This window comes from Cylas formicarius, unplaced genomic scaffold, assembly GCF_029955315.1.
Source record: "Cylas formicarius isolate icCylForm1 unplaced genomic scaffold, icCylForm1.1 PGA_scaffold_3__17_contigs__length_32017465, whole genome shotgun sequence".
Lineage (NCBI taxonomy): Eukaryota > Metazoa > Arthropoda > Insecta > Coleoptera > Brentidae > Cylas > Cylas formicarius.
In genome coordinates this window covers 23,518,283-23,542,883 of record NW_026844326.1, presented here as the reverse complement: position 1 = coordinate 23,542,883, position 24,601 = coordinate 23,518,283, and the positions used below count along the sequence as shown (strand labels likewise).

The 24,601-nt window shown below is 37.0% G+C and overlaps 3 protein-coding genes across 6 annotated transcripts in view; all 3 read left to right on the top strand.

Annotated features, from left to right (window-relative positions):
* The window catches only part of LOC132699193 (segmentation protein Runt-like), an 87,120-nt gene extending 75,451 nt beyond the window's left edge, over positions 1 to 11,669 (top strand). For all 3 annotated transcript variants that reach the window (XM_060665771.1, XM_060665769.1, XM_060665770.1), the window contains 2 exons: positions 6,103 to 6,243; positions 10,643 to 11,669. In XM_060665771.1, coding sequence (XP_060521754.1) covers positions 6,103 to 6,243; positions 10,643 to 11,154 — 653 coding nt within the window. In that variant the 3' untranslated portion in view covers positions 11,155 to 11,669. The remainder of the gene's footprint in view (positions 1 to 6,102; positions 6,244 to 10,642) is intronic.
* Positions 11,670 to 15,226: 3,557 nt separating this feature from the next.
* LOC132699752 (probable inactive peptidyl-prolyl cis-trans isomerase-like 6) lies at positions 15,227 to 17,884 on the top strand. Of its 2 annotated transcripts, XM_060666627.1 has the most exons (5): positions 15,227 to 15,603; positions 16,001 to 16,063; positions 16,118 to 16,200; positions 16,580 to 17,088; positions 17,517 to 17,884. In XM_060666627.1, exons 1-5 carry the CDS (start codon positions 15,229 to 15,231, stop codon positions 17,627 to 17,629), a joined length of 1,143 nt encoding a protein of 380 aa, XP_060522610.1. In that variant the 5' UTR covers positions 15,227 to 15,228; the 3' UTR covers positions 17,630 to 17,884. The 2 variants fall into 2 exon arrangements, with proteins under 2 accessions (XP_060522610.1, XP_060522611.1); XM_060666628.1 differs by lacking the exon at positions 16,001 to 16,063.
* A 434-nt stretch (positions 17,885 to 18,318) lies between these two features.
* On the top strand, positions 18,319 to 24,552 carry LOC132699263 (SET and MYND domain-containing protein 4). The gene is made up of 4 exons (XM_060665895.1): positions 18,319 to 19,601; positions 23,326 to 23,527; positions 23,718 to 24,152; positions 24,439 to 24,552. The coding sequence occupies exons 1-4, from the start codon at positions 18,383 to 18,385 to the stop codon at positions 24,536 to 24,538; spliced, it is 1,956 nt and encodes a 651-aa protein (XP_060521878.1). The 5' UTR covers positions 18,319 to 18,382; the 3' UTR covers positions 24,539 to 24,552.
* Positions 24,553 to 24,601: the final 49 nt, after the last annotated feature.

Sequence of the window (24,601 nt, the reverse complement as noted above, 5' to 3'; positions counted from 1 at the left end):
AATCTTATGATGGTGTGTTTTAGCTTTTTATTTCAATAGGTAAGTAATTAAAATTTTAATTTACGACGACTCTATCGAGGACCTAACCGGGCTACTACGGAAATACCGTTGAAGAAAACTCCCACGGCGCAGATATACAGCGTGATTCACCGTTCTTACATCCAATTAATAATATTTTAACTTTTATTCGCGATCGAAGAAGATACAAATTTATCGTACCTGAAACTATTTTGTTTATCAAAATAATTTAATTATGTTTATTTTATTGAATATTTTGTTTTAAAAAATAGGGGGCAAATTTGCCATTAAACTTTCGCAGGTGGACACGTTCGGCGAACACTTTTTAAATAATAAAAATAAGCAACTCATCTTTTTCTTTTATACTTTCTTCCTATACAGTTAATTTGTTAACCTGACCTAATTCTTCTACGTTATGTCCTTTTTACCTAAAGTTTGTTTACTGCCAAAGTTAAATACTTCAGAATACGATGTTCTGCATCTCCACTGTTTAGGTCGGTTTCGAAACGGGAGTTACAAGTGCAAGTAGTAAATATCTCAACTCCAAACCTCACGCTGCCAAAACGCTTCCGATATATAGATTATCACTTATACCAAACTTAAAAGTTTTCTTGATTGATTCTCCATTGATCTATTGGAATGTGACACCCTATAAAACAGCGCGCCTTTTTTAATATCGGAAGCTGAGTGAATGTCAACAAAGTGGCGTTTTTCGTTCCGTTTTTGGTATCGTACGTTCTCAGAATACCATTTTGTACGGGTGAGGTTTAATAAAAATTCGTCAAGCTTTCATAACATTTAAGTGATTTTTAGGCCACAATACTCTGTTCGATTCCAAGAGAGAACAAGAAAACTGTCAAAGGAATTTTCAATTATTCAGTAATTGCTCTTTTATTTAGGTCTACAGCAACATTAACAATATTAATATTTTACTTGGGATTTTATGCCAGGGTCACTTTTCACTTCGCTGTAGTTCTCTCTCCCGGTTCGACAAACACTCAGCAGGACAATAAATTGGTGCCCATTTCTCGGAGTGTCTTTATACAATATCTTTAATAATTTAACTAATAAAAGCCAAATAGAACTTGTTGCCATTACGGACATGCAACAAATTGAATTTTATTGTTTTTTTTTTTCGGAAACGAGACAATATCAGAAAAAAATTTAAGAGACGAAAATATCAGTGGCACATATTGTCTTTGTCAATAATATTCGGTAGGTGGGTGGTTCCCGCAACGCTACTGTTCTTCAGAATTTAAGTTCAATTAATCTTAAATGAACCTCTTATTACAACAAACAGCACTACCAATTTTCAACAAAATTAGTCAAGGGATATTTAAGATATTTTTTAAAACCTTGTTTTTTGAAAAGCATTTTCATATTCATATTCATCTTATTTTTTCGTGCAGAAATTATGTATATATTAAATGCAAGTTTTTCCTATATCTGCACATATTTTGAATATCCTCGGATTTTGTAGTGTCCTATACAGATTGTTCCAATAAGGCGTCTAATAAATGTTATCAGTGTTTTGTTTTACTAGGTTTACACTCAACGACTATTTATTAAGGGATTCTACCATTTTCCTAGTACTATGCAGATATATTTCTCCTCCTACTCTTCCTGTAGTACCAAAACCCCATCGATAGAAGTTCAAACAATTTTTTTACAATATTAATTATACATTTTCGAAAAGAGAGACGCAAACAAACCAGGAAACGGTCGAGTAAAACCACAAAATCGTAAAAATTCACCTTGACTGAGTTGGGCAGAGACGAATTGTGCAAATTCGTTGATATTGTCTGAACGAGAGGTTGGACCATTAGATAATATAAAGGCCGCAAGTGCCGTAAAACACACGCAAAGTGGAGTCTTATTAATTTTTTATTCTTCTATTATGCCTTATTATTACCCCAAATTTATCCATAAAGTTTCGTTTTCTGCTCGAATTAGCCGAGACAGTCAAACATTAATTTGAAATGTGAGCTATGGGCCTAGAGATCTGAAGGAAACACTATGGAGCCTAAAACAAAAGTGATCGGCCGCTTTTTCCCTATTTCAAAGTACCTGATCTATCAAACGAAATCGAGAAACCCCAACGAACACGGTGCACATGTTCGTTATAGAGCTACGTATTTATTATTTACTAACCCGCTAGACCCATGACAATTGACGATCGCGGACGCGTCATAGTAGCAAAGATAACTATTTATTACCTCTAAAGCCTATAAAACGTTTTCCCCCATCGCGTCGCAGCACTCTTAGACCGGAATTACCTGTTTGGTTTCTTAACGGCCTTGAACGCGTTTCCTTCGGCGGAAATTCAAGTGAACCTGTTTATACGATACAATTAAACTTATAGTGATTCCCTCGTAGACGAAAGTTTCCATCTCGCCGCCTACGTGACGTTGCACACACGCGAACGCACGCTGGGAACTCCCGATGACTGTCAATGATATCTTTTACTGTTGATTTTCGTTTAAGGACGGCCCGTAATTTCCCATTGTTTTTTCTTCGCGTTTGATCTATACGCGGCCAAAAGATATATATAATATGTTAAAGAAGACCTGATGGCGAAATATTTTCGCCCGAAATCTAGTGTCTTGCTAGTTGATGTAATTCCATATGAATTGTGAGTTGATTCAATTATTTTAAATTAATCGATATTCTGTTTTTACATGAGCATTACATACGATGTGGATTTTTGAAAATTGGGTTATGTAAGAAATATCACTTAAATTTTTTTATCGGAAATCACAGGACCCATAGAAAAATCCTCTAACGTAGCCAACTTTGTCATTATCGGTCAACCAGCGTCAGCGTAATTTTTTTTGAGAAGGTCCATTCAACGTGCGCATGCTCGAGATTTAAAATTTGCTTTTTAAGCAATGGCAGCCCTAATGACAAATTCTGACGCAAGATCCATAAAACCTTGCGGCTTTCAACAGACAACATGGCCGCTGACAGATCGTCGATGTTCCGCAAAAAAGGAGTTAAGGTTTGGAAAAGCAGTGCAGAATTAAAGCACCCACGTCATCGTCAGTATAAGACAGTAATTGACAAGAGATATTTCTTATGCTTGTTCTATTAAAAATTCAGCTTGTAGCTTAATTGCTTTCTTATATATAAAAATAAAGTTAAGCTACAAAATATTAATGTAATGTTAGATATTATTAAACTTTCCGTTGTCGATTCAGCAAAAAATTTGGGGCTGAGCATAGATTGTGATGTAAGATTTCGTGAGTATTTAAAAAATATCTTTCAAAAGGCACATTTCTCACTAAAAATCTTATATAGTAACAGGCATATTTTAAATTTTAGACTTAGGACACAATTATGTAAGTCACTTGTTCTCTCACATTTTAACTACTGTGATGTAGTGTATGGTTTTTTTATCGATAGCGAGTGTAAGTGCCGTATTCAAAGATTGGAGGATGCTTGTGTTCGTTTTATTATGGGTCTTCGAAAATATGACCATGTATCTGCTGCATATCGCCAACAAAACGGAACAAAGAAGAGCCCTTCATTTCAACATATTCGTTACGAAAATTATCTATAACCTCGATTCACCCGCTTTGCTGAGAGAGCGGCTTACTCCTAGGGGTACTATCCATTCTGTGAATGTAAGATACAGGTACAGACTAATGATGCCACAATCAGAGTGCCTTGTTTCGTAGATCTTTCACATTCAACGCAGTTCGTGTTTACAATTCATTGTCACAGGAATTCAGTAACTTAAATTTATATTCATTTAAAAAAAGGTCCAAAGATCATTTGTTAAAAATACAATTTTCCTAATAATGTGTTACTAATTATGTTATTAGCAAGGGATTATATTGAGTTATCACTTTCTTTATCTTCAATTGTATTTTCTGGAGTGTGTAGTAGAGTTATGTTGTTCTTCCGATTTTGCATTTTTCATATTTTATTTGTTAATAAATAGTGCCCAATTTATTAATTATATAAATAGATCTTTAGCGGTTCAGTAGAGTAGCTATTTAAAGCTAGACTGCCCGCTTTTGAGCTATCTGTTTACTTTGTTTTGAAAAATATTAATATTGTATATTGTTTTTTTTTTGTTATAATAAAGGTTATTTATTATTATTATTATTATTATTATTATTATTATTATTATTATTATTATTATATTTCCTGTAATTCTTGTACACTAACACATATTACCCAAACATCCTTCGTAGCTATTTAAGTGTACTTAAAAATGTAGAGAATTCTATTTAGTAAATATTTGTGTAAGTCAATTTTCCAGTTTGTTAAATGTCAAATATATAGACACCACTGTTTCTCTAAGATCTTGTTAGATGAATGAAAACAACAATGGCACAGGGTACATTATGTTCGGATGTAGCAACTCAGTCAGTTGGGAGGTGACGCATGCGCAAAAGATCGCGGCCGTAGTAGGGCCACTATATTATTTTATAGCTATATGCCGTTTAAGTTACGCCTCAAAAATTTTCCAATGTATAGCTGTTGGTGTTGTGCCCGAGATATTTATCAATATTTCGAAATATTTTAACAATAGAATCTTAATATTGTTATTAATGTTGCCTATTTTATTTAGATTGCAGCAAAATGGTTCTACCACTACCACGATCTTAATATTTTCATAAATTTTATACGGCTTTTCGGAAGTTCTTAACCAAATAAAAAAAAATATATTAACTTTACTAAAAAAATGTTTCTAAGAGGTCCTGCTTCTTGAAAAAATTAATTTGCACAAGAATATTTGTATATTGGACATACAGAGTGGCTTCAAAAAGTACCTGGTTTAAAACTAATAAAGAAGCGCGACCAATAGAAAATAGAGGAACTTATTTTTAAGTTTTCAAAATGTTCGCTAAACGTTTCATTACCAATTTTTCACCATAGCTAAAATGTACTTCATTTTAAAACAGATATAAACTCCAGACTCTTTTGTAAAAAACTTTTTTTCTCTATCTCTTTGCGGAAATCTTAACGAATTTAAACACGTTGGGATCGCTGAAAGAAACTTATATTGGCCTATCAACGTTTTTGTAAATTTGACAATTGTAATTATTGCTTGTAATTGCCACTGGAGCGCGTTTTTCTACATAATTACGAATAATAACTGGTTTCTGTAAAAAATGTGCAACATGACAGTTTTTACAAAAGATAGCCAAGTGAGGGACTCACACGCCAATGAAAACTCTATCTCCATATTTCTTTCCTAACCTAAAATATATGAGAAAAAGAATTTAAAACCCGAAAAAATCCAGACTTTGGGAAATATTTACCCGTTGTAATAAAATTTTAATTGTCTTTAAAACTAACCAAAACTATCCAAAATATTACCGGTGAGATTTGCTTAAATTTCCTAAGAACCGAAACTTTTGGTTTTATTAACGGCCTGGCATTAAATTCCCGACCGGCTCTTTGGTATCAGCGTGGTGGAGTTCCTTCTCACAGCGCAGCTGGGGTCAACGGATATTAGGATAGAACTTTTGCACGAGGATGGATATGGCGCCATATGGATGTTCCCTGGTCACTTAGGTCACCGGACCTTACACCCCTAGATTTTTTCTTGTGGGGTCATTTGAAGGAATTAGTCCACAAGCACAGACCATTCTGTGATTGTGAACGCTGTATTTTCGAGAAGGCCAATCATTTGTATGCAAAAGTGGAGACCTATATTTTTGAGTCATTTAGTTTCACTTGCTATTATTAAATTAGAAGTTGATACATCATAGAAATCATAGAGCACTTAAATTGTAATACTATTTTAATATATCACGTTTTTATCGAGTTATTGTCAATTGTTTCTGTTGTAGCCCATTCCGCACGTCTTTACGACTCTTAGTTTTAGAGATATACCCAACGTCTTTTGTTAATTTTAAATCCGGTACTTTTTGAAGTCCCCTGTATGCAGAACATACACAAAGCAGAAGTTTTTTCCCGCTTTCAAAAACACGCTGTATAGGTATTTTTCCATTTATTAATGTATACAAGTATATTTTTGACAATTTTAGAAAAATCCGTATCAGTTTCGTTCTTTTAAAAAGTTGTTAGGTAAGTCAAGGCCCATTAATAATTAATACTTATTTTCAGACAACGGACCATTGTCCGCACATTGCGCAACAGGTCCGTGGGCGGACTACGGCAATTGCTACGGAACGTACGGAACTCAGTCGAACTACTGTGACCCTCATCAGGATTCACCCTACGTTACGACCATGCATTTACCGACCGGTGAGCACAGTTTTATATAGTATATAAATATAAAAAAAAGTTTTTATAAATAAATAATAATATACAATAAAATAAATAATAAATAAATAAAATTAGGATTTTAACATGAAGTGATTAAAAATTCTAGATAACCCAAAAAATCTGTTTTAATAACACAGGTCTACAAAATGAAACTTTTTAACCGACGTTTTTATTTTGAAAACTGATTTTACGTAATTTTGGTAGGCTGATTTCAAAAATTCTATGCATTTTTTTGTGCCACGTAAGGTATTTTGCAAATATTAAAGAAAAAAAAACGTGGAATTCTAAAAGTGAAAAAAATTTTTAACTCAGACTTCTCTTAAATTTACCGAATGTGCAACGGGAACCGAAGCCAATTCGTTACCATTGTGCAATAAAACGCCTTTTAAACTACACTTAATTGAGTCAATAAACAGGCGTCATTCTTCTGTTATATACGGCATAATTTTGAATCTAAGTCAGGAATATTGTTACACTAGCGGTCATTCCTGAGCAAAATATTGACATAACTCTTTTTCGCGATCCCGGTAAAAGCTTGATGTGACACTAGGTGCCAGCAAATGCTGCTCCCGAAGTCTGGACGCTAACAATTCGGGCTCTCTGAATTCAGGTGTGAAATCTGAGGCATCTGGGTCCAAGTTAGATTCCTCTGATTCTGGCGATATGATGTTTTCTATTTCTTTTGAGGCGGTAGTATCGGTACATCTGGTCCATTATGCACCAGTCGGATAGCAGAGTCAATATTGGGATACGCAATTCGTTTATTTTTTCTGTTGAATCCTTGACTAATACACGAACAAAAATGGTTTACCTTTGCTTTACTACGACATGACTACAACAAAAGTTATTTGGATTATTTACACAATGTCTTCTTTTCATATTTATACGTTCCAGAACACTAGAAATACGCTACAACGAAGGCAACAGCCGCGAACACAGGACCACGATGACCAATGCAATCACGCTTCTGCGCCAACTCTGTTACTTTGCAGAGAAATCTAATATTATCCATTGTTGCCAAATCAAAACAATTCATTTAAACATCATGCCTAGCATGGAACAAACATATTCATATTAATAAAATAACATTTTTAAGATATATAGCGCTATAAAAAAATGACGCGATAGAGCAAAAATATGGCCTCTTTTGGAAAAAGGACCCCCAAAAATATAAAGACCTATATGTTATTTGAAATTTATGGAGTGGTAGGTCGTATATGTGCTAATATATCTAAAAAGATTCAGCTCTTTAAAATACAGCGATCGGTTTGGAAGGGCAGGGTTAAAATGCCTAAACAGGTACAGTGCCACCACTAAATTTTGGAAAATTTTGAACCTGGACATTGTTTGTGCTGCAAACGTAATAAACAAAGTAATTTATGAAAATTGACTTACCCGACGAAGTAGGACATTTTTTATTAAAAAATATTTAAAAAATAAAAATAAAAAAATTATTTTGGTAGACTCTAATTTAAAGCAATAGAAATCGAGCCACCAAGATGGACTAGACTACTTTAATAAAGTGTTTTTCTTTTAATTTATCTCTCTTACGCTCTATTTTAAATGTTCAAATCCTCTTCAAATTTGATGCAAAGTTAACGTGGTTTTAACATTTTAAATCCAAATCAAGTCTGGTTGATTTTATTGCAATTCAAAGAGGTAAGTGACTTAAAAAGTATAATAAAAAATGTTCCCGTACGATTCGGATTTTAGTGGTAACGCAGGTTATTAAGTAGTTGTTTATGACCTGCGACCTACCATATTTTACGAACTCACCACGCGATAAATATATTTTTTAAAACCGAGCTTTGCGGTATTTACAGGAATTTTTTAGTTACTTATCAATGCGACCGGGCCGCCGTACACCGCCGTAGATTAAATGGCGATTAACATATTAAATTATATTTATTTGTTCGAAAATTATCGCTTCTAAGGAAAAAATTAAGTCGTTCCGATTCGAATATAATTAGTTCGGTTAATTGCTTCCCCCTTTGAATACGGGGGGCATCACGGAAAATTACAATTTCAGAGTGCGCTTTTTTTTTCATATATTTTACAGTATATTTTGACCGTAAACAAGGATATCTTTTTGTATAACAAATTGTTTTAGGCAATACCATTTTTGTGCAACAGAAATGAAAGGTCCCCATAAAAAAAATCAGACATAAAAAAGTGCAGCAGCAGCAGTATTTTTTATGGCGTTATTCGCGATTTAAATTCCATTTGGAGTTCGCTTTGAAGCATCGTAGCTGTGCCAATCATCTACTCCTTATTATGCGCTAAGCAGCTTTGAATTTTAAATGCTTTTTGTGCCTCTATTGTGCTTCTGCGGACCACTATGGACTTTCGCAAGATCGATGTTATTTTATTGTTCATGCACCCTATGTAAAGTCACGTCGAACTTCAAAGTAACTGCAAACTTTGGTAAATTAAAAAATTTGTATCAATAATACCGATTTAAAATGACACTTTTCAAATATCTCGAGCACCCTGTATGGTGGACGAAAACCGTGAGTAGAAAATTGTAGCTCTCGACACAGTTTAAACCAAATCATCTCATCTTTTGCCGCAAAAAAAAAATCATAAATTAAAAAAATATATTTCGCGTTATGTTATTGCTCCCAATTTAAAGAGTCCAGACTTCTACTTCTCTCCCAAGTCTGAAGTCGGTAGCTGCAAATTTGGAGTACTTATTATGTTTTTTAATATTGCACGGAATACCGCGAACAACCTGTACAATACTTAAAAAAAAGTTTATGCTGTCTATATGGGCTATATCACCATGTAAAAGAAACTGATATCTAAAACACAGATTTGAAATTATTGCCAATTTTCAATAATAGGGGGACCCATTTTTCAGTTTTTTTGAATTTGCGGCGCACCCTGTATATTTTTGAAAAATTGTCAAAAATAAAAGTTTATGGAGTCGTTTCCACTGCGTCTTCCGGTTCAAGAATTTTTTCTGTCTTGTAAACGGTTTTTGAAAAATCGTCGTTTTTACAGCCCCCACATTTTCAATAGGTTCCGTCACGGGGCAAAGCTGCAATTATGCGCCAAATATGAAGTCAGGGCCGTTTCTTATAAGCTTATGTACCTCGTGGAGGGTTAAAAATTTCTATTTTGTAGCTCCAACGGTTCGAAAGTTATTTAGGAAAAACCAAAAGACGAGAACGGAGAACAGACAGACAAAAAAAAATTTTTTTCAACGGTGATCATTTCTGTACCAACGGCCATCCCGTAGGACTTACCGTTACCAAGATATAAAATTTTTATACCAGCACAGATACTTTCGAAAATTCAATTTCACCGATTTTCGAAACTAACAAGAGAGTTGATAACCGACGATTTTTGGGCCGGATGGTGATGTGAAAATGCATTAAGGTATACAGAGAAAAAGATGCTTGATGCTCTAAAACCTAAAATATCCAGAGACATTAATTTGCAAGAGCAAGAGCAATTTAGGTATAATCTTATTTCTTACATTCTCTCTTTTTACACTTATAGCTTCTTCTATCTGAGAAGATGTCTAAAATAACCCATACTTTAAATTTATTTTCTTCGATAGAAACAATGTTACTTGAAGGTTCCCTAGACTCAGCAATATTACGTTTCCACTTTTTAATATTAAGGGATCTATTACATACTAAATAATTTAATTTCTACATAATTGCGACAAATAAATTTCAATTTGAGCAAATACGTTAACATTCCATTAATTTATTCCAAGAAATCATTTTTGTATTCCGGTTAATAATAAACGTGTGTATTGTTAAGAATTGCTTAATTCAGAGAATAAATCATATAATATATACTTTGTGAATTTCGTTTTGTAGAAAATTTCAGGAATTTTTATTGGCCCAATAAGAATATCATTTACACAATTTTAGGAAAAATTACTCTCTGTGTATCGGTCTGTGTGCCAATATTGCGTCTGATAAGAATACGAGATTATTCAATGGAGAAACGTATATTAGGGTGTACAGGGTTTATAGGATCATCAGCGTAGCGTTGCCAAAGTTTTGGATTAAGATGGAAGATGTAGAAGGCTTTCTTAATATATTTGCGATGTTTGATTCATCAACAACCCACGCATGTGGAATGTAGAAGATTTGTGGAAGTTTGTTTAAAGAGTTTTCCTTCCGCATTTGCGAGGTAACATATTTTGCTTCAGAGATCTACCTCCAATTTGCTCCAATTGCAATCGTGTCTCATATCTCTCCGACTTATTTTGTGACATCCATCTTTATTGAGCAATCTGTCTGGTCGGCCACTTTAGTTTTTGTTTCGGTTTTGTTAATATTAGTTTTATTTATCTCTTTTATAGTCCCTTTTATGTATTATACATATGATTTGATGATGATATTGTGTTCTATTCCAGTTCTGCCGGAAGCTTCGTCCAACGAGTTCATTTCCACGTCTCTGACGACGTCGTCGCCGCCGCCCAACTTCAACAGCGCAAAGTCCGAACTAGATACGTTGGCCGGTCGGTATCCCGAGAACTCCTACTGTCCCAACAACTGGTCTACATATCCCGCCTACCCGAACAACAATTGCTACAACACGTCGTACAACAACCAGCAGTACATCAACCAACCCACCCCCGTGATGTTGTATCCCACGTCGCTGTATTCTACGGTCAACCAGAACCAGATACACTTCCACCTACATCCCCCTAGCGATTCCAGGAGCAGCGACGCGTATCTCACGGATTCTTCCGGAAATTTACCGAGCGTAGGGCTAGCCTCGGGTAGCGGTAGCAGGCCGGATTTGGTGCCTACGTCTTCGGGCGAGTTGAATTCCCACGTGCAAGGGGAAGAGATTCAGGATAGCAATAGGGATCAGCAGCCGAGCGCCGATCCCGTGTGGAGACCCTACGAGAGACTGTTCTGAGGATTTTTGTTTTAATTTCGCGAACCGTTTATGTGCGGAGTGTCCACGGGCGGAGCCAGGAAATGGTTTCTGTATGGGTGTACAGGGTGTTTCAGTGACATAGGAAGTGAGTTGTTCAATTATTATTTTCACATTATATTTTGTTTTGCTGTCCTTTTTTTTCTATTATTTTCAGCATATTTTAATATTGATTTAATAAATATATTGAGTCTACCATATTAACCTTCCATCCCCGCTTATTGGCACTTTTGTTAGATGCTGCAAATTGAATATTTTTTTATCTCAATATACAAACAACGTTGCTCTAAAAAATTCTTTTTAAAAGTGATACAATCTCTTAAAGCATAGTTTAAAAACTTTTTCCCCCTGCGCACTTCGTCCAAGGACACCATAGTAATATTTTTGAATATTCGCGAGCGACCATTTTGAAATTTGTTTTTTTTTTTCTACTTTTCCGTTTTACTTGACGATTTTCTGAGATACATATCAACTCTTTTGTGATCGACATATGTAATTCTGTACAGCATACGGTAAATGTCAAAGTAATAATTTATACATATCTGTAAAAATAGTGAAATAAATGTTTACCATATATTTGCTTTGACGTTTTTTAATTGGACGACCTTTCCTTTTACCGCAAGGACATTTCGCTTGTGCCATTAATAAAAATTAATTAACAATCGTCAATCCAGTGCCTATCAATACCGTTAAACATTCACTAAAACAATAATTGAGACTATAAATTTCGAGCTCGAGTTTGCGGATTTTCGAACCGCAACCACAGGAATAGCATTCGTCGATAGGTTTTCAGGCGGAATTGGGACAAAGATAGCTTTTGCCTGTGGAGCATTTAAACATACATAACCACAAATGTGACCACAATTTTAGAAGTTTTGAAACTTACAATGATAGTGCTTAATTTAAGAATCAACCGGATTTTCGCAGCAGTTTGCTGGCCTAGCACGACACTAGCCAAATATACTCGTCATTTATCGGTTACGCCCTAGTAGGTTATCAATAGGAAACGCAAGAGTGGATCAAATTTTCATTCACTGGGTATCACTCCCGACAATTTTAATTAATATTTTTCAAAAGTAGCAAACAAATTAACTGCAAATATTGCTAATACTTCCAACTGAGTCTATGATGGCGCATACGGATAAGCATTTTTCTTTCCATGAAGTCTCATATATTGAAATGAGAGACATCCTGGCCAGTTTTAAGTGTAATGATAGTAAAGAAAGATATAAATATCAATATTATCCATTACATTAAAGACTTAATAGTTATTCCATTCACTAAGCTGACGAACAGGTGTATATCCGATGGTATTTTTTTTAACTCCTTGAAGTTGTCCAGAATGATTCCAGTTTTCAAGAAGGGCGATGTAAATGATATAAATAATTATCGTCCAATATCTATTATCCCCACAATCGGCGAAGTTTCTGAAAATATTCTATATTCTCAATTAGCAGCTTACTTCGAGGACAACCAGTTTGGGTTTAGACGTGGTATATCGACTTGTGGAGCGATTAGTAGTGTTCTTGATTAGCTTTACGCAGTTTCTAAAGGCAGAGAGTACTCCGGCACAGTCCTATATGTCCGGCATCCTGGTCTTCTGAGTAAATTGTAAGGTATGGTGTGGATCCTTCATCGGTTGGATTCCTTCAAAGTTATCTTTCCAACAGGAGGCATATCGTGGTCCTGAATGTAAAATCATCACAAATTAGAGTTGTTGAACATGGAGTACCCCAAGGATCCATTATGGGCCCTCTTCTATTCTTGATCTATATAAACGACCTCCCTGAGCATATTGCTGACATAGTTTGTACATTGCACCTTTTCTTGTAGAAGTCATTCTGAGAACGACTTGGTGCACAGGATGGAGGGGGCCCAGTCCGGGGCTAGTGAGTGGGTTCGTGCTAACAAACTTAACCTCAATGAATCAAAAACACAACAAATTATATTGGGTTGTTCGGAAAGTCATTTCGTTTTTTTTGGGGAACATGAAAGACAGTTTTCGTATAATGAATAAATATTTTATTAAATTATATATTGGCCATTCTGGTCCAACACCTTTTGCCATCTTTCTGGCAGTAACATAATTCCCCTCTCATAAAAGTTTTGGTCCTTGCTGGCAAAAAACTGGTTCAGGTGGTTTTTGACATCTTCATTTGAGGTAAAGGTTTTGCCATCCAAAAAATTTTGCAGGGACCGGAACAAATAGTAGTCGGAAGGCGCCAGTCTGGAGAATATGGTGGATGTTGCAGTACGTCCCATTCAAGCTGTAAAAGTTTTTGGCGAGTGACCAAACTTGTGTGAGGTCTCGCATTATCCTGGTGGAACACTACACCCTTCCTGTTGATTAATTCGGGCCTCTTCTCTTTAAGTGAATCATTCATTTTGTCCAGTTGATGACAATAGACTTCTGAATTAATCGTTGTATTGTCCGGCAAAAGCTCAAAAAAAACGATTCCTTTGACATCCCACCAAACGGAGAGCATCACCTTTTTTTGGTGAATGTTGGCTTTTGACACGCTTTGAGCCGGTTCATCTTTTCTGCTCCATGACCTCTTGCGTTTAACATTGTTGTATACAACCCATTTTTCGTCACCAGTAATAATCCGCTTCAAAAATGGATCATTTTCTTGACGTTTGAGGAGCTAATCACACACGTCAACGCGACGACAAAAATTTCGCTCCGTAAGGACATGGGGCACCCACACATCGAGCTTCGAGGTTAAGCCCATGCCTTTCAAATGGCCATAAACAGTCGAATTCGACAAATTTAATCTCGCACCGATCTCTCGTGTGGTTATTCGCCGATTTGCATCAACTAATGCCTTTATCGCATCTTTGTCAGCTTCGACCGGCCTTCCAGACCGTGGTGCATCTTCGACATCAAAATTGCCGGATCGAAATTTTGCAAACCAGTTCTGGCACTGGCGTGCTGTTAACACGCCTTCTCCATACACATCCGTCAATTTTTTTCTCGCTTGGACAGCATTTTTACCTTTTCTGAAGTAAAAAAGTAAAATATGACGAAAATGCTGCTTATTGCTCTCCATATTTAAAAGGGCACCAACCAAAAACTACTGCGTAGAATTAATAGAACTTTTTCACACACAAGCCTTGCAATATCAGCTCTCAAGACATATAATGGTTATGCGGCTTAAGTGTGAAGTTGGTTTCGAAAAAACGTAATTAAGTCCTCTGACGGGAAAAAACGAAATGACTTTACGAACAACCTTATATTTTCTTTACGCGAGTCAACTTTCAACAACCCATTACACGTGAACAGTCTTGGGGTTCTGCTTGATCTGAAATTGACGTTCGAGCAGCATATTATTGGTCTTTGTAAGAAGCTCTCAAGGGTGGGGTACTTGTTGCGCGGTTTGGTTAGTTTTGGTCGTTAATTTGGCGAGGTCTCTCAAAGTATAGTCAGAATGGTATATTTTTCACTCTTTCAGGGGTTATTTAGCTACGCAATTTTAGTTGGTTAGAATCACACTTAAAATTAATTACTATGGCCACTAACGTTACTTTGTATCCAAATATTCTTCAATTTTTAAAACTTCCGAACTTTTTCCCATATTAATAATAGTAATTTTATTAAATTTATTACACCCCGACTTAAACATTTTCTGGAATTGAATGTACAACGATATAGAGGAAGATACATACACACTGTTTTTTAATAGCATATAAATCTAACACTTCGAAAAGTTGCGCTTTCTTCTAATTGCATTGAAAATAAATATGGTGCAATGCCAAGTTATTTTATGTTTTTAAAAGATCATTTTGCAAGCAGTTTTCAAAAAGTTTTTGAACTTATTCATGATTATTCAAAAGTACGCAGGTTTCCATTAAAACCTTCTTGTTTAATGAATCAACAAATGAATTTGATTTGCATTTAATGACAAGTGATTTCGACGGATTGTTCCACACTGCTATTGATATCAGCTGACATGTGGTAAGATGGTCGTAATTACTTTTTGGGGGAGGCCCCACCAAAAATCAAAACGATATACTTTGAGATACACTGTACTTCGACGTCCGTCAACGTCAACGAGAATGTGCGAGGAAACGCCAGTACCACGAAAATTCACGCTCCTGGGGTGCGTAAGTGGCGAAGACTTTCAAAAATGTAGATACGCGCTGGCCAGATTACACTCGTGTCTACCGGGTGAATTTGGCGAGCCAGAAATAAGACCCCTGCTAGACGTCGAATGGCATCGACTCATAGTCAAGTACCAGAGAAAAGTGGGAGGCAAAACGTGGGACGTCAAAGGCAAAGTCCTGGTATTGCGCGACGGTGAAGCCGTTGGCGACTTCGAGGATCTGTCGGAGATGATACGGAAATCATGGAGGCTCACCTTAGAAGCTGATTGGCACCAGCTCGGCTGTGAACACCTACGCTCTTACCTGAAAGCGATACTCGATCGAGGAGTAAGGATGTAAAACAAAAATAACCGGTTTGGAAGGGTGCATTTTGACAATTTAACCAAAATTTACAAAAACGAAGGTCATTACATCATGGTTAGTTTTGGTTAGTTTGATTTAGTTCAAGTTTAGGGTAGGCTTTTACCTGCGATATATTTTGACGGCTTGTGTTTTTTGGGGTTAGGAATTTGTGCTTTGTTGTCCTTAAAAACATTGTTTATTAAATGGAAATACAGCTAATGATCAGCAAAAATAACATCGAAGAGGGTATCATTTCTGCCAATATTTAAAATGGCGTCATACACAGGTCAATGATAACCGAAGTTCAAACCGCTTATTTTCGTTTCGTCAGCACAATTTCCGTGTAGAATCTAGCCCGTTGGAGCTAATGATGTTTTTTTAGAGGCAGCTGGTGTATTTGACAATTGCCATAAGTAATCGAGTAATAGGATCCCTACTGCTGGAAGTTATTGCTAATTACAAGGTCGCTATAAAGACCCTTTATGGTCTTTTATTTTAGCTCTACAATGACCTGGTACCTCTGACGTGTCAAAACTTCTTCGAAAGATGTCAAAATGGATACGCCGGCACTCCCGTCCATAGGTAAAGCCCATAACGTCTAAAACTCACTGGCTTTTGCTTTTATCGGCGGAACAAAACAACGAGCTGTAACATTTTTCGCACTGTTTCACGTGTATGTATAGAGTTTTCACAAAATTTAAATGTTCATATTCAAATTTCATTATACCAATTTTGTAAAGAACAAGAGCCATCTGTACGACACTAGCGAAACTACAAGGTTCGCTTTGAGATCGTGGTTCGACATGCTTTAGTCAAGCCCTGGTCCATAGATAGCGCAGCGATGGATTTTTGGTGGTTGCGCAAAAATACTGCCGGAGTTTTTTATTTGGTTGTTTTCTGTATTTAAATTAATTAATGAATATATTTCTCCGTTAAAAATTACGTATTGCTATCTTTAAAGGGTCGTGAAAGGCTGTTGGATTCAGTGCGGCGGATTCGATTTGGAACCCATCGACATGGCCTGCGAAAACTACGCAGTGCCCCACGACAAAAGGGGCGTGGCATCCATGTGTAACGCGGGACCGCACAAAGATAACAGCACCCAGTTCTTCGTCGCTCTCGATGCCGCACCCTGGATGGATCGTAAATACGTAGCGTTCGGACAGGTGATACAGGGAGAAGAGGTGTTGACCCAAATTGAAAATGTATCGACGTACTACGAATCACCGATCGACAAAGTAACGATCGTAAAAGCCGGAGAGTATTCGATAACCTTAGAAAACGGAACCTCTTGGCAGAGATCTACATCTATAATACCTGCGGTGTTAGAATCCGAAAAACATAATCTAACACGAGACTCTTTCTTTTCGCATAGTCGATTTGTCGATGGACTTTATAGCCTGTCAACCGACTTAAAGAGTTATGGACCGTTTAGACATTTGCAGGAATATTTGATAGACAACGGCGAATGTAAGGGCGAGATTCAAGCGACTGCACAAACTCATGAATACAAGCATGCACATCAAATGGGCAATTAGCTTAACATAAGGAACCACAAAACCTATAAAAAGGGAAAATGTTAGCTTTTTATAGCGATGAAAATTTGGAACACCCAAAGCGGAAAAAAATTCTAGCAAAGGCTGTAAGTAATACATCTGCAATCTGCAAAATAGGTATACTTTTTTATAACATACCAATGGTAAGTCTAACAGTCAACCAGCCATGAATCCACATCAGTCATCTTTCACATTTATCTCTGCTTTTTCATTTTCATTTCACACATTAAGGGGTATGTTGTTTGTTTTCTTTAAATTCAGCTCTTGATATGCATGCTTGTTGACCTATGAGAACGACTGTGGGTAAGTTGGTAGAATTTTGTGAACCAAAGTCATTTCCAGCTAATGAGGATGAACGTATTGGTTCTGCGTCAAGTGACTTGCTCGCGCACCCAAAGAAAAAGGAGATAATACAATATAGTTCTGCTATATCTATGAGCGATGCCAAATTATAAATTGCAGAACAATAAAATAATATTTTCACACACGGTGTTTACCTTCCAGTGGTTGGTTTTCTGCGTAATTATAGAAAGAGGAATAATCCAAATCCCAATTCAAAATGACTATTTACCATTCGTAATTTTTTATATTAGCTGAAGGGTTTATTTATTTTGTTACTGCCTTCTGTAAGAAACCTAATTATACACGGATCTAGCATGCGGAGAGCATCATTTTCCCACAGATCCAGGATATTACCGCACAATTTTAGAGCAAAGGATGTTTTCGAAGATATGACCGCATGGCTTGAAATGTCAGTGAATGTATGTATTCGTGGTGTTTTGCAAAAATTTACTTACAAACTAACGGTCGTAGAAAAAGTATAGTATGCAATAAGTTTGGTAAACTTGCATTATTGCATAAAGTACTATTAAAATGACCTGTGATTTTTTGTGATAACTTAATCTAGTGACTTTAAACATCACAAGTTCGTGGTTCATCTTTGGAAAACTTCATCTATAGGCATTTTTTTTCTCCATCGGGCGACATCTATTGCACGGCAGGTGAATAATTATAGTTCTCTTTTAGCGTGCTGACGAACCAGCACTAATTTTTTTAATCGCCCATAGAGGGCGTCGGTTTTCCGCAGATATTACGTGTCCCTCTTTTTAAACCAGCAAAACGCGCCGGTCTCAACGTACTTATAAATAGAAAGGCCTGGAAATTGGTTAATAATAACCCGGGCACATTGTTGGATAGTAAAACTGACCATGGCGAGACCCAAAGAGAATGTATACCGCGAAATTTGTAGCGAGAAAACTCTTCAATCCAACGGGAAGGGTTTCTTCTTGACGTTTGTAGAATGTGTGGAACAAAATGCGGGCAAAGAATGGATAGAAACCAGGTTCGGCCGGCTCAAGACCGACAAGGAACGCTTAAAGACTGTTTTCGTTGAAGCAGCGACCGGCGAAACTCTCAAACGGTTCCTATCGAACGTGCGCGAAGTTTACCGACCGAAAAACGCGGAGTTCTCACGAAAAAAACGGGCCGAAGCCGAAACGTCGCTCGAACGAGGCGAGCACCAGAAATCTTTCGTGCTCTTCAGCCAGAGCGTGTTGCGAGCGCCCAGACAAGACCTGCCTCTAGCCCTCTGGGGTAGATCTCAGGCGCTTCTAAAGATGAACAAATTTTCGCTGGCCCTATCGGACGTCCAACTGGCCTTAAAAGAAGGCTTGGCGGACGAATACAAAGCTCTGGCTTTCTGGAGTATGGGCGTATGCCACAAGGCAATGGACGACGCGAATAAAGCCAGGGTTTCGTTCGGTTTGGCTGAAAAACTTTTAGTGAACGACGCCGGACTCTTAAAATCGCTCAAATGCGACGAAACGCGCACGGTCGCCGAAGAAAAACCGAAAAAACGAAAAATAAAGACGCCCGAAATATTAAACGAGTCGGTCGGCAGTCTCGCCGGTGCTAGTGCGAAGCTATCGCTGAAAAAAAGCGATGAATTGGGACGCTACGTGGTAGCTAACAAAAATATTTCAACGGGGGAGACTTTGGTGGTGGAAGAGCCCTACGCGGCTTGTTTGTTACCAGAAATGTTCGGTACCCACTGTCACCATTGCTTCGCCAGGTTAGAGTCGGCCGTAGGGTGTACCGAATGCTCGAGCGTAGCTTTTTGCTGTACCGCGTGCAGGGACCGAGCAATTTCGACATATCACCGGTACGAGTGCAAGTACCTGGACCTGCTCATCGGCTCCGGCATGAGCATTCTGTCGCACACTGCTCTGAGGATGATCACACAGTACGGACTCGAACGTTGCCTCAAAATATACGAGAACAGAGACGAGGAAAACGTTTATCGGTTGTGCTGCAACGCCGACAAGAGGACGTCCGGAGATTTCTTGCAGAGGACCCTGATGGCGGCATTTCTGCTCAAATGTCTTCAGGAATCGGGATTTTTCGGCAACACAAGGCAAGATACTCACGGTAAGCTCAGGTGGTTTTACTTTCGTGCAAGCTTCTTAATGTCAGAGAATAATAAAATATAAATTTGGGATTATTAAACAGGGTGGACAAGTTCCAATAAATTGCACTTCCAAAATTCGTTCCTAAATTAGGGTCCCACTAATTTGCATACAATACAAACAATAATACAGTGAAAGCTCCCATAAGCGGACACTCACGGTTTCATAACTTTTGTCCGCTTATGTGAGGTGTCCGTTTAAAGGATAGTGTGTACGTATAAATACGTACAATGTATAATATAATGATAAGAGGACAACATTTTAAACTAGTGATGTATTTATCCTCAACATATACGTGGTGTAAAAATTAAAAAAAAAAAACATTATTCCTTAGGTTTTTGAAAAAAGTCTAAAATGCTTGTCTGACGAAATTTCACCATATTTTGATGAAGGAGACAATTTTCATAATAATTTTCTAAATTTTTAAGTGTTGAAATGCAGTGAAATCATCTCTAGCAAATGTTTTTAATACAGAAATATGATTTAGAGCTTCCCGATACGAATTTATCGTTTTTGAACTGCATGGTGCTTTCAGTTGTTCTTCTGAGTCATTTGGACTACCTTGATCCAAGGCTGACAAACTGAAGTTGTGTTTGGCGGGAAAAATATAATTTTCACATTTTTCAATTTCAGTTCACGAGGATGAGAGCATGCATTGTCCAAAAATAAAAGAACTTGCCTTTTTTGGATTCCTATTTTTCGGTCGAATTGGAGCAACCATGCTTTTTTATTGGATTTCCAAGTGGTTGGTAGATCCTTAATAGCAACGTTCTCTAAAGCACGAGAACGAGGCGCTTTCCCGCCATATTTGCACAGAATACGATGGTTAGTCTGAGAGACAGAGTTTTGTCGGGCAATGCACGAAAAAAAGTTTACTTTCATCATCGTTGTACACATCTTCTGGTTTGTAGCCAAGCAACATGGACGGAAGTTTTTCCAAAAACTGTGACACATTAACTTGATTTATTGCAGCAGCTTCACCAGATATGCATTTAAAACTAACACTATGTCTCTTACGCCACTTTTGAAGGCACCCATCGGACGCACTGAAATCATTGTAGTAGTTTTCATTTTCACTAACGGCCCTGAGATTGGAATGTTCTGATTTTTAGCTTTCACAAACCACTCAAAACATCTTTTGTCTATAGCGAAACCTTCCTTTTTCAAAAAATCCTTCTTTTGATTTATATTAGTTCCATATTGCCATCTACTTCTGATATCTTCCTTATTTTTGGCTGTTTCAGCTGCTTGCGTTTTCCCAATATTAAACCTTTCTATGTCTAAAACGTTAAGTAACAACTTCCACCTTTTCCATTTTACGTAAAATTATAAAATAACTTCAATATCAACTACAAATCTGAAGACAAAACACAACATTCAGGCTAGTAAACGAAATGTGTAAATGGGGAATAACCTAATAAAAAACGGGGAATCACTGAATTTTATGTAGATACATTGCAATAAACGGAACTAAAAATCGTCCGGCTATTAGAGTTTTACGGTCGCTTATGGGAGGTTTTGGGACACTTTCAGGAAAAATCTAGTGTCCGCGTCCGTTTATAAGAGCGTCCGCTTATCGCATATGCATTCAACATTGAAACGCTGAAAATGCTGTCCGCAAGGAGAGCTTTCACTGTATATTGTTCTTATGTATTTAAAAATTACATAAAATGGTATTATCCCAATATCTCGCACAAGTGAGATTATACAGAGTTCTCCAAACAATATACCGTTTTTACGACATTCCGGTTTTTTAACTTTGGTAAATTTTTAGGTCTAACCGCAGGTCTACCTCGCTTGGGTTTCTCTATGCAACCCCCAATAAATAGATTTGCAATTCTACAATGACGTTCTAGAACCATACTTCGGTACTTCATGCATACAAAGGCTGAAAGCTGACGGATTTTTGTAGAGTTTCATCGGTGAGACTCCTCGATTATTATTAGTCGATGCGGTGAAAAGTCCATTCTTACTTTCAAATGTTTATTATAAATAAAGGAGTAAATTTCGCTATAAATCAATGTTAGAATATTTATTAAAAAAAAGTTATTCAACATCAAAGTAGACACTATCGTCACTGGACTGGTCCCTCACATTAATAAATAATTCTGGCACTAGTCGACTTCTGTAAACATTTTCTTCTTCGATGACATGTTCTACACATTTTTTCCAACTGAAAGTAGATATTTTTTTGTACTTCACTTCTACTTAATCCTATTGCCCCAGAACTAAAGTTCGGCGAGGTTTTGTTTCTTCTTCAACTGGGTTTCAGCTGCCTCCATATCAGTTCTATCGGATTAAAATTGCAGTGATATGGTCTAAGACGGACCACTTTGAATCCCCGCTCCATGGCCAACTTGCCCAGGTTCCCGTCTTGAGAACTTCCAATAACTGCTTCTTTGTGTAGAAATTTTCAAAATACATATCATTTTCAAGCAAAAAAAAATCGAATGACTTCTTTAGTCGATGTCGTTGTCAAACAACAACATTGGGAAGCAATTTCTCAGAAAACCATTTTTGATGTCTGCTATCATGTTTTCGTGTTAGTTAACCTTTGTTTCTTTGACATCTTTTGCAAAAAGCAACAAAGCGTTACCTACCTAACCAGTTTGCCCTACTGTTACCATCAGTCCATCCTTTCTTGACGGTATCGTGGCTATCAAACCAAGTCTCATCTAAATATATGTTGGGGATTTCTTTCTTATTGACGGTTTTGTAATAAAAACGAATTATTCGTACGAAGGCACGCAAAGTCTCTTAGCACCAGTTAATGTTCAAAACACTACGCAACTCTTCATGAAAAATTTTAATTGTTAAAACAATATTCTTCTGATACGCATTATATATCAACTTCACTCATGTGAAGTAGACTTTTTGGGGTCCCACGATCTGTCCGTGTTCTCGAACGTTAATTTTATGCCTCCACTTTCCCCAGATGTCGATTTCAGAAATAGAAACATATTTAAAATCATAATTTTGGCAGCAACTGACAAATGTGTCCGCTGGATATCGCAAGTGACTAATAAAATTGAATAATGTTAGTATTTGGTTAGAAATAAATTGTAATAAAATGTATATGGTACCTCAACAAAAATGAGGCATGAAAACAATTGAATAACGGTAAGTAGGTAATTATTAATAACAAACACAAGACGGAATAGAAATAACTCCTAAGCTTCGACAGCTAAGAAAATAGTGTTTCATAAAACTGACAGCATACTCCGATTTGACCAACCCCCACAAATCAACAAATAGCAAACTACATAAGACTTTGTATTGCTTTCTTTGGAAAATATTTTAGTCATTATGTTAAACCCTTAAATTGGAAATCAGTTTAAGTTTTCTAATGTGTTTTTAATATAGGAGATCAACCTATCTAATGGGCAAATTCAACTTGAAATCGAGCTAAGCTCAAGTACGCACGGCACAGTTCTTGTCGACTAACATCTTAAATTCGGCCCTGGCTTGTGGTACAAGTGCTGAAAAGAATCCGAAGTCAAAACCATAAAAACGGTATATCGTTTGGAGAACTCTAGCTATCTTACAACAGACTTGTTACATAGGGCAACCTTAATTCCTTTATCACTTTCTTTATTAGGGGTTTCTCTCTCTAACAGCCATCTAGGAATATTATTTCTAAGATGACGTTTACATTTAAATTTAAGTTGTGTATAATGGTTTTGCAGTTTTTCCGACGGAGCCCGAATTCCATGTCGGCGAACTACTGCTCTACAACTTGCAAATGCTTCAGTTTAACGCCCACGAGGTGTACGAGACTCTGTATCCCACGAAACATCATATTAGGGACTCGAAAACTTTGTACATAGGCGTCGGGATTTATGCGACCGCGTCTCTTTTCAATCACGATTGCCACCCAGCCCTCACAAGGTAAACATCATAGGAGGCGTTATTAAAGTGATATCACATAATTTAACGATGGAATCTGAATCTTATCCTAATGCCAAATCGACATTTTGTTGCGGGGAATTAGCACAAAAAAATGATACTTTTTGAAACCTTATTACCTATCTCACTGTGAAAGACTGTCAACTGCACCTGATAGCTAACATGTTTTCAGACATTTTTCCGGCAAAAAAATCGTTTTAACAGCGGCAAGGCCGTTAGATGCAAACGACAACGTGCCTGAAAATTACGGGCCAATCTTTACGAGAAAGTCTTTAACTGAAAGGCAAAAATACCTGGCAGGCAGATACTGGTTTAAATGCGGCTGCTTCGCTTGCAAACAAGATTGGCCCACCTTAAAAAATGGTCTAGGAAGCGTCAGCGAAAGGATAAGGTGTCCGAGAGAGAAATGTCTCGGCTTTTTTACGTGTCCCTTGAAGAACGAGACCCCGAGGTGTCCAAAATGCAAACAAACTGTCAATTTATCAGATAGGGTATTGCTGCTTCGTGGCTGCAAAGAAGAATACAATGGGGCGTTCGAAATTATGAACTCCGGAGACACGCGGAAGGCTGCCGATATTCTCCAAGCAGCTATCAATACATTTTACAGGTAATCATTCATCGAACATTGTCGAACTTTTTTTGCTGCTATTTGTTTGGAACATTATGTTTTCTTCTTTATTCTCTACTAATTTCAAGCAGTACAAATATTTTAAGCAATGTTTTCAATTAACTCATAAGCACCACAACTATTTTCATTGCTTCAGATAGTATCTGAATAAAACAAATAGAATAGTAAAAGTTTTACGCCCTGTAAAGTTGTTACTTACTCCATACAGAAAGAAACTTTCTTTCTGTATGACTTGCTCACCATGTATGTATTTGCTCTATTCTAGGGTATCTCTCCCACCGCATAAGGACACACAATTGGCTGAAGAAATGTTGAGAGCGTGCGTAGCTGATACAGGCAACACGACGGAATGTTACGCCAAATAAATATTATAAAAACATCGCTTCTTATTTCCTACCGCTTCAAAACTTGCATAAGTGCAATATGCA